At 29.9% G+C, this 11,423-nt stretch overlaps 1 protein-coding gene across 1 annotated transcript in view; it reads left to right on the forward strand.

Moving 5' to 3' along the window:
- Window positions 1-747: 747 nt before the first annotated feature.
- The window catches only part of LOC106468604 (ubiquitin carboxyl-terminal hydrolase 7-like), a 63,609-nt gene continuing 52,933 nt past the window's right edge, over window positions 748-11,423 (forward strand). Inside the window, exons 1-3 of the mRNA XM_013929035.2 lie at window positions 748-1,134; window positions 5,236-5,337; window positions 8,354-8,456. Coding sequence (XP_013784489.1) covers window positions 1,059-1,134; window positions 5,236-5,337; window positions 8,354-8,456 — 281 coding nt within the window. The 5' untranslated portion in view covers window positions 748-1,058. The remainder of the gene's footprint in view (window positions 1,135-5,235; window positions 5,338-8,353; window positions 8,457-11,423) is intronic.

An 11,423-nucleotide genomic window follows, 5' to 3' on the forward strand; every position in this document is an offset into this window, starting at 1 on the left:
AATGTTATATAAATGATATATATATACTACATCAATATTGTACGATTTATACCTTAGGTTTGTGACTTATAAATTGTATTACTTCGAGTTGTTGTACCATTGTTACATAAGTTTTAATATTTGTTCCTCATGTCTGTTTACAATTGAAAATAAAAAAAATGATTAAACTTAAAATAAGACGCCGAACTCGAGCGATTTCGAATAGTTGACTCTATTCGAAATCGATCGTGTTTTGGGTCTTATTTTAAGTTTATTACACTTTATATGTGATCTTTTGTGCTAACTCTTTTATCAACTTTGATTAAAGATGTTTATAAACATCCCTTTAGATTAATTATTTGTTAGGAATTTAAACTTGGAATTGAATGCGTCATTATCCTATTTACTAACTCGAGCTATTGTTTTGTTAAGAACAAGTTACTTAGCTGTCAGTATCCACTCACATAAGATAGTATATTCTTAAACCAAAGATATATAATATTTGTTACCCATAAGCCAGTCGAACCATAGCATGCATTTGGTGAAATAAATGTCAATGTTGATTTTTATTTTGCATCTATATGGAATAAGAATAATATAATGTATTGCTTTGTTAAAATATTTTCATATTTCTATACGTATATAAAAATTTCTTGCGACAGCAATCAATCCTGTAAAAGAGAATATGTGGTAAATTTATTGTTAATTTTATACATACATATATATATATATATTTGAACACTTACAAGTTATACCCATAATGCATCGTTTTAGCGGCTTCGCCATCTTGTTTATTTTCGTACTTTAGTACGTACTGTCGTGTTGGAGAGTGAAAAAAACGGATTTGGAAATAATTGGCGCAGTTGCCATCTTGGATTTAAAAATTATAACGTTACAGTTAGTTCGATCTTGGATGGTTTCCCCTTCTTGGGGAGTTTACATCCGCAGACATTGGGGGAATAGTGAGGAAACACGTGAAAGTGACCGTGCCTGGAAAGAATTTAGTGGTGGATGGGAAGGAAAAAGTGGTCACTCAGTCGAAAATTAAGAAAGGAAAGCAAACTTTTAATAATCTTGAAATGAATCATATTTCAAATTCAATGAATGACAAAGAGAATCAGCACTCTGAAACAGAAGAAATGGATACCAGAGAAGGTAAAATTGACGTTAAAAAGTATAATAAATTTTATTTGTATTATAAAGTAGTTTTAACTTGATGAAGTACTTAATTTTAGGCTAACTTACCAACGAGTTGATCGTAACGCAAGTTAGATAGGCCTAACTTAGATCCCAGATTTAGGAATCTACGGTTGATAACAACCTGCACAAGCATGAATTTTATTAGTTCGAACGAAAATGCTAACATGATACTACTTAGTAAATACTCGTTACGAATTTCTGTTTATGAGCAGTAGTCAATGACGACTGATAGTGATACTGATAGAGTAAATATTATCAATATCAGTGTAATTTACAAGTTGCATTTGCTTGATCAGTTGATGCTTGTATCTGCAAGATTTACATTATAATAAAATCAGTTGATGTAGGCTTAACGATATGTCACTTGTAAAAGATATAGTGTGTGGTTTTTAGATTTTTCTGCATCTTGATGTTGAATAATTTACAGACTGATTGTGGAATAAGACAGAAATTGTATGAATGGGTGTTATGTTAGGCATAAGAATTATTGCATAAATTATAAATACTTAAAATAGCAAGGGCAACTGTACTACTAGTACTAGTACTTTGTAGAACTTTTCATTATGTTGTAAAATCAAATGGTTAGAATTATGATTAGGAATAACTTACAGAATGATGCATTACTTGAGGCTTTTAAAAGTTAAATCTCATGAAGAAAGTTATGTAGGATCAGCAGTAACAGATGAAATTAACCCAAACAGAAAAAAGATATGACAGTTAATAAAATTGATGTTTACACTGTTACAGTGTAACTTGTGTGATTTTCATTGGATAAGGTTACTTTGTACTTTGAATATTTTACATGATAATGTCTCATTTTTAAAGATAAAACATTATACTAAGATAAATCTAGTAGTTTTAACCAACAAATAGCTGTTTCAAAACTTTATATATGTTAGATTAATTATGCAGTTACTCAAATGCTTAGTAACCAATTAAGGTAAACAAATAATCATATCTTGTTTTATTTATAAGGCAAATTATTACTCAGCTAAAGTAAAAACCTAGTGTTTTAAAAATTATTTAAGTATCCTAAATTTAAAGTCAAACAACAGGAAAACTAGAATAACTTTATTTTGCAAAATAAAACTTTATTGTGCAAAGTTTGAAAACCATTATGGAATGAATAACAAGAAAACCAGAAGGTTTCCTACTAATAAAAGAACACAGTATTAGTTACTGAAATACCACAGTAAATGGAATTAACCGTCAGAAGTCTTGATATTAGAGAAATTAGTCTAGACACATTGATACATCTTCTTCAGTCTCATATTGTCTTCCCATAAAGCTGCAACTTACAGATTTCAGTATTAAAAACACACAAAGGAACAACATTTTATAATTAAAATCTTTATTTAAACTGATCAACGGTTGTTTCAACGCAGTTTCATATCATCTTCACACTCCTGAAGAGGACATGTATTGTGACTTTTAAAAAACATTGATTGGTTTAAATAAAGGTTTTTAATTGAATATCATAAATGTTGTTCATATGTGGATTTTAATATTTTAAATATATACTCAAGTTCCTTGAATCTTAACCTTTTAATACTACAGATTGCAAGTTGGAAATAAGACTTAACCAATGTCATATTTTTCAAACAATTATGAGAATTCTTCAAAACTGCTGAAATATTTTATTGCTAAAACACTAAAGAATACATGATTACCAAAAAGTTCTGAACATTCACATAGTGAAAATAGAAATACTTGCATAATGTTATTTATATCCTATGGTGAAAATATCTACTTGTAATTTTATTTGCATGATAAATATAGTAAACTTTCATTCGGTAATTATTTTTTTAGTAGGCTAACTTACTAATGGATACATATGAATGCAAATTAGCCAGGTCAGAGTCTCACTAATTAATGACTTTTGATGTTACAGTTAGCAGACAACTGTAACTTAGTTCTGTTTGTAGTTCTGATTCTGTCATTAGTCACTGATGTATAGGAATCAAATCACAAGACCCATCCCCACCCTTAAACCATAAAAGCTGAACAAACTTGAAATTTAAACACACCTATAAAGCTAAGATTGGACAGAGTACTGATAGCCCATTATGTAGCTTTATGTTTAAAATCAAACACAAAGCAATATTTTGATTAAATGGGTAGTTGGAATAACCAAAGTAATAATAATTGGTAACCTTAATTTTAGTTATTTTTATGACAGTCAATTTAATTCTAATTTAGATTTATTGATTATTGAAACAATCGAAAACACTAATTCTGGTTAGTTGATTATTTTCATGACAAACTATATAATGGAATTTTTATGAATTGTTGGAATTATTGAAAATGTTAATAATCAGAGGCACTATTCAGTTAATTGATTTAATTGTAATTATGATTAACTTGTTAGTTTATAGGACAGTAATTGCTGTAATTATTATTTATAGAAAATTCTTTAAGTTACCCAGTTCTATCTCTCACAATCTGAAATACCTCATTTGTGACCCCCCCAACCTTTTTACTTTCTAAAACCCTTTCAAGAGTTCTCAGACTATCAGTAGATTAATACAATACCTTGTAATTAGTCCAAAGTTGGACTGAAGAGATGTGAAAATGTTGAAAATTGTTTCCATATGATAACCTCTGAACATTCATAATCAACTCAACATCCCCTTAAATATTGGTCTAAGGCCTGATGTTTCGTGTAATCTCTATTGTAAGAGAACTAGGATGATGTATTTATCAGTTTAAGCTCAGTCTCACAAGAAAACTTGACAAATTCTACCATTGTAGGGCTATAAGAAAGGGTAGATTCTGATATCTGAATATTTAGAACTTACTGATGAGTCAACATAACTACAAGTTTGTAATTGAAAATCCTTTTAGTTTATATGTAATCCATATAAATGAAACAAAACATTCATATGTAGTTATAAAATGTTGTATAGAAAAGTAATCATGTTTTGTGTTTTAGATAATAAAAATTGAGTTTTTCTCTATGTATTACTCGTACAACTACCTACAACAAGCTTGTATTACGAGAGTGCCCTCTTGCATCATTTCCGAAAGAGTTAGTGTTAATCATAAGAGTTTGAAATTTCCATAAGATATTGGAAGTGTATATTAATTTTAAACTAGTATTTTATGAATAATAAAAAAAAATATATATTAGAAAACAAATGTTGAAAAGCCAAAGAAGAAAACTTGATAGAATACCGTATCTTTGATTGGTAATATATGGTAACAGAGATGTACACATGTATAATCATTGCCATTGTTATTAGCCTGTATAATCATCAAGTCCATGTGTTACATTGTTAGTTCTAAAGTGTTAAAAATATCCATACTGACTTTACAACTGCTTTGTCTGTCCATGTGTATCAAAATTTACACAAATAGCTTAGTTGCTTTGCACCAAAAAATGCCAACAAAGTTCTGATTTTTGTGGGAAATATGATGATAAATAAACTTAGTACTTTGGAAATTGTTTAATCTCAAAGCCTAAGTTCAAGGGAGGTTCAGTTCAATCTACACTTTGATTAACATGTGTTATTGGATTCTACTTTTTTTTCACTTTACCTATCCAATGTCTAGGTTTTTCTTATAATAACTATAAAGCACGGTCGCATCAAAAATATGTTTTGTGTGAAAGTTTAACTTTGACTCGTATCTGTGATTAATGTATACTAGATGTACTTCTACATGGTCCCTGAAAGTGTTCTGTCACAAGAGTAAATAAAACCAAAATTAAGATAAATAAATATTTTCTTTCTTGCTTTTGAAGTTCATATGGCATTTTGTTTTGTAGCCTACAGAGTGCATAATTCTTCTTATAATTCATGGCATGTTTTACTGATGTCACAACAATACAAATTGAAATGCTAAGCATCCCTCATGTGACATTACTTTAGTGTCTACTGGCTGATCGACAGTCAACACACTACTGTATTGTCGTGTGGGTGATTAAAACAGGTGACCTCTCTAGGCAGCTTTTGGCTCCCTTTAAGGGAAATTATGGTGGTGTACAAAAGTGTTTAGGACTTATTTGTTTTCATATCTATAAACTATGAGTAATATGAATAATTTTTCTGCCATCAGATGAAAACATCCAACCTCCTACAGACAAAGGAGGAGGAGAGGTTAAAGTTTATAATGGAGATGGTACCTCTACCACTCAGGAGGAAACAATGGAAGAAGAAGGTGACTAGATTTGCCAGTTTTTTGCTATTGTAATTTAATCAGTTTTGTTTATTGAATTAATCTTTCATTGACATTTAAAACTGAAGCACTGTTTTTACTAAGCTTCTCTAATACCATATTAATGCCAGGCTTCAGACCTTTTGAAAAAGAAAAAAATATTTTTTTTTTTGTTAATTTGTTTATTTTTGTATAAAACCTAGTGTAAGATTTATATATATATATATATATATATTACCTAATCTTTTACTTGCTTTTTTATCAAAAGAAAAAGTATAATGTTACTGAACTAAGAAAAAGTAGCTTTTAATAATATCAGTGACTTACTTTGTAGGTTAAATATAACTTAGTTTTAAGTTTATCTCTCTTGTAAAAAATTCAGAGCTGCAAAGTAACAGTGACTTAGATTGTGATTACATTTAGTTTAGTTTTTTACCCTTTTTTTGTTAAAAAACAAAGCTACAAAGTAGCAGTGATTTATTTTGTAGATTACATACAGCTTTTTTACAGTTGTCTTCTCAATTTAAAAAATAAGAACTACAAAGTAGTAGTCACCTGTTTTTTAGGTAACATGTAGTTTAGTGTTGTTAGCAGAATATGAAACAGCTTTCACACCAATAATGCAGTTGCTCAAACACCTGAACAAGGCAGATCATCATTAATAGCACAAGCAGATGACAGCTGTCATTTCTTGACTGTTATCATTTGTAAGGTATAAGCTTTGTGATTGAATCATATGTTTGTCAGTGTACATATTTAGAAATAAGCTTCAAAAGGGCCACTCTTTTTTTTTGTAAGATACCCATTGAAGAACCTTTTATGATTAGCTTAAGCAGTAACCAGTTACAAAATCATTAACCAAGGAACTGTTATAAATTATGAATGACATGCAACCTTTTTGTTCATATTTTGTGAAACAAGTCACATAAGCATTAAATACTTATGAAATTTACTTAAAAAATTATTTTGCATCAAAGAAACCAGCTGTATGTTAACTTCCAGTAGCAACCTTTTTGATAACAAGCTTTATTTTTCCAAATATAGTGAAATATTGTAGTTCAATGCAGTTTGTTGCATGTCCCTAAGGTGGGTATATGCTTATGAGGATGTTTTTTGATAGCAACCCTGAGGTGTTTAAAAACAGTTTGAACTCTAAGAATTTAGCATTCATCTGTCTTTGTGAAAAAAAAAAAAAGGCAAGATAATGAAAGCAAAAGTACACATACAGAAATTCTATGACTGAATAGATGATAAAAAGAAACAAAATGCAAACTCTGTAATGTAGTTCTAGTATACATTTGGGGGAGGGACAATACAGTAAGGAATCAAATGTAATTTTGTAACAGGAAGGCAGTGATGACAAGGAAATGTTTGAGGACTGAAAAGCATCAAGTAATCAAATAGTAAAAAGAGTTTCCATGACCCTGTAAATAATGGTCAGGAACTAGTTGAATGTTAGAAACAGCGATCCTCTGACTAGTACGATGTAAATTGAATCAACATTTTTTGAGGTTCATGGGCTGTAACAGAGGTAATCCGTTATTGGTCAGGAAACAGTTGAATGTCAGAAACAGCAATCCTCTGGCTAGTATGATGTAAATTGAATCAACGTTTTTGGTGGTTCAGGGGCTGCAACAGAGGTAATTTGTTATAGGTCAGGAACTAGTTGAATGTCAGAAACAGAAATCCTCTGGCTAGTGTGATGTAAATTGAATCAACATTTTTGAGGTTCAGGGGCTGCAACAGAGGTAATTTGTTATAGGTTCTTATTGTCAAAAACAAAAAGCATGATATTATGAAGTTAGTGACATTGATCATACTGGTTTACAATGAATGTGCTAACATATCAGAAAATGTAAAGTTGACACATTTTTACAGTAACATATGTATCAAGAAGAGTGCCTATATTTTGGACAGAATTTGGAATGGCATGAGTGACATTTAACTTAAAGATTATAAGTAATGCATTTAAACAAGAAGTCACTTTACTAGCAGAAACTGTATATTGCATGAAAAACAAATATATGAGAAATAAATGTACATTGAAAACAAATGGCACATACCATGCCACTTATAATCACTTCCAAGTCCAAAAAACATCATCATACAGTTATTTTCCCACCCATAGTTCAGTCTACACAAGTTGGGAGGAACTAATATATTATTGGCAATAAAATTGTTATGATGCTGTGAAATTCTTCATGGGTGTCTGTTACTAAATAATCATAATGCAATTGTTTAAATGAAATTGTGGTAAAACTAGAGGACCAATTACAGTAAAGTAAATATTATAATTAAGAGTTGAGAGAATAGGTGTTAGGCAATGATTATTTCACTATGTATGGTGACCAGTAGTAAAATATATGACAATTGGTCAGCCATTTGCACCTTAATTTGAATAATGGATTGTCAAATGAATTGTGTATGTATGTATATGTGTGTGTGTGAGAGAGAGAGGGGGGTCTTTGGCATTATTTTATAATAGTGGTTTCTGTTTTGATGTAACTGAAGTATAAGTTCCACCTATCCTGTAATTATTTTGTTTTGTATAATGCTTTATAACAGCTGTTGTTGCATGAAAAGTGTTGATACAGTGAGTTTCTGTTATAACAGAATATTAACTTGTATCAAATACAGTTCACATTTCAAAAGTAGATTTGGGTCATTGGAGTTTTGGAGTTTGTTTTTTTCATGAGCAAATTTATAGATACTAAGTGTGTAAATATTTGTACAGAAAATTTTTCTTTGAGTTTGCAATCCAACAAGATTAATCATAGAATTATAAATACAAGAAAATATGTCTCAAAATTAAGAAAGGTAATTAATTTCTATTAATACTGAAGAATTGGTATTAAGTTTGGTGATATGCATTTTATTTGATAGACTGGTTGCATTAACTAGGGAATGTTTAAAAACTCAACAGTATATTCTTGATATTTTAGATTAACTTAGTTTTGCTGTTGTGCTCTGCTGATTTGTTTCTGATTCATAGTTTGTTTTGTTTTTTCTTGCATGTCAGATGAGGCTAGGTCAGAAGCAGTCTTTAGATTTGTTGTTCCAAGCTTCAGTAGACTCAAGGAACAACTTCTAAGTGCACCCACATATGTGAGGAACTTACCATGGTAAATATAAATTTTGTATTGTTGTTGGTCTTGTGTCTTAAGAATCTTCTGTATTAGTTCTCAAGAATGAGACTTTTTTTTCTAACTCTTCCTTTCTGAGCAGTCAAGAGAATTCCTATTAAATGTATATTGTATATTCTAATTCTGTATAACTACATATAAATGTGTTGTCAAAATTATTTAACTGTCTTTAGTATAAGTCAACATCAGTTTTACAAATACAGAACTACAATTTCAGAAAAAAATCCTTTGAATCATTAATGCTAATATTGAAGGAATAAAAGCAAATTTATACTAATCCTTGAATGGAAACTTTTTAAATCCTGTTTAGGACAAAGTTATAACAGCTGAGTACGTGTGTGCTTTGACACTTAAGATAATCTATCTTGGTATTCACTATCCCACTAAAAGATACATAATACTTTTGAATATGTATAAGTACCAAGAATATTAATTTTCTTTAGCCATCTTGTTTAAAACTCTTGTCTGAAGTAAAGTTTAAGTACTAAGTCACATGTTTTCAGGAATCAAGTGTTAAAGTGCTTATTTACCTACTTTTGGTAAACAAATACTTTGTTAAATTTTCAGCTTTGAGGTCATGATGTGAACATGTAAAATCTGAAGTTCGTACTTAAATTTCAATTACTATATCCATTGTTTTGAGGAGACATAACCAAAACTTAAAATAAGGAGTGTGATCGCATGCTTCAAAATCTAAGCTTTATTATTTTATTCATTTCTTTCCCTTTTTGTTGTCAAATAAGTAATTTTAACTGTAATTCCAGATCACAGGGGCTTGCAGTAAATCAATTCCGAGTATTTCTTGCTAATAGTGAAAACATTGACTGTGAATATGTCTTGCTAATAGTGAAAACATTGACTGTAAATATATCTTGCTAATAGTGAAAACATTGACTGTGAATATGTCATGCTGATAGTGAAAACGTTGAAAAGTGCCTATGGGCATCCTTTACTGCGCATGTCACGAGGTATTTAGTGACTTACATTCAAAATTTAATTAAATTACTTTTTGTTTATGTTATACCAATTATTATGGGCTAAACTTGTGGCTAATAATCCATATTTAATAGTATATATATAAGTTTTAAGTTCTTAATTTTCTAAGGCAATATTTAAAAAAAAATTCTGGATTTCCCCTAGTATGAGAAATGTGCATTTTTTCCTCTACACATCCCTCTTTAATTTATTCACCACACCTTCAGTAAGTACAAGATTTAATGTAAATTACTCACTATAAAATTGTCTTTGCTCATACAAAGCATAATTTTTATAGCCTTCAATTTTGTTTGTTTACAGAGCCATCAAATAGAACATCAGACCCCTCTTGCCACATTCATCTATCACATCCTCTCTTTCAGGATTTGTTAATAGTTCTCTCTTACACTTAATTATTTATTACTTATAACCAATAGAAAGTCAAGGTTTTCATCTGTCAAATGACATATTATATTACATTGTTTTCTGAACAGAGAATTGTCAAGTTCTCCTTAGTAAAAGCATCGTTCCCACGGGAAACATATTGACTGGTTTGGATGAATTTGTAATGGGCCCTGTCACATAGTTAGAAAGCCAGAAAAATTGTGATTGTTATGGGACATTGTCTGCTTTTTGCTTGTTATTATTCTATGTTCTTTGGTGCATTATTTAATTAAATAAAAATTATTTAATGCACTACTACCATTAGTATAAAAAAAGTAGGGTTAAGTGTCATTGATATTCAACAGCAAAAAAAGGTAGATCTGGGTAAGTACTTTATTTCTTTTTTCATGTGAATTCTTTATTTATTATTATAAAAGTAACTAAAATGTAAAAATAGGAATCTTTTTAGGTTGGTTAAAGCTAGATTAGGTAAAATAAATAAATAATAATATAATACAAATATTCCATGAGGCATGCATGTGAGCAGCTTGTGGGTAATGTAATTCAATAGCGTAACGTGAGCTCCATGTTCTCCAAGTGATTTACAACTTTTAATGGTGCAGATAGTAGTTAGACATGGTTCAAATGGCAATAAAACAATAAAATTTAGGTATAAATAGATGTATACTGTTATGAGTTTAAAACTACTTAGGATCAATGAATGTAGTTTCATGTTACAATTTGAAGTCACTCTAGAAAGAAAAAAGCTCCCCCCCCCCATTTTTGTGTGGTTAAGAGGTCGGTCAAATTGACCAACCTTGTATAGAGTTAGAATAGAGAAAGTAACAGATAAAGTATAAAGTTTTACTAAAAACAAATGTTTGAATTTAAGAGGTTTTAGAGATTACACAAATGAACTTTTAGATATTTGAGATGAAGAAAACTATTTTTAATCACAACGTAAAAATCGCTTTGCACTCAAACTTGTCAAAAAGAGACTCATAAATTTATAAAATTTTAAAGGGACAAAAAGGAAATTATTACCCCATCAAGTATGTCCCTTACAGCTCCCAACTGTAACCTCCCCCTACTACTCATGTATTCATCCAATCTTTTTTATTGAACTCAGTTAAGTTCTCTGTATCCACCATCCTTGAAGGCAGCTCATTCCAAAAGCCAACCACCCTGTTTGAAAAATAATACTGTCTGAACTGCAGATGATTCCTATACTGCCAAAATTTGAATTTATGACACCTTGTCCTATTGTTTTCACTGCTAAACACAAAAATTTTGATGGATCTATATTATCAATACCCTTATCGATCTTGAACATTTCAGTCATATCCCCTCTGACCGTTCATATATTCCACGTGCAAAATTTTTAAAGGCTTAGCAACCTACGTCAAGCAGCAACCGAGTACAAAAGTCATAACTAGAAGAGATAATTATTTGTTTTACTTCTTTGTTTACCATTCTATATTTTAAGAAAAATAAGTTTAAGAACTTATTTCAAAATACCAATAATCTATATCCATATATAATGTAAAATAATTCAAAATTGACTGTATTTTACAAAATACTAGTTCA

This window comes from Limulus polyphemus, unplaced genomic scaffold (genome assembly GCF_000517525.1).
Source record: "Limulus polyphemus unplaced genomic scaffold, Limulus_polyphemus-2.1.2 Scaffold3073, whole genome shotgun sequence".
NCBI lineage: Eukaryota > Metazoa > Arthropoda > Merostomata > Xiphosura > Limulidae > Limulus > Limulus polyphemus.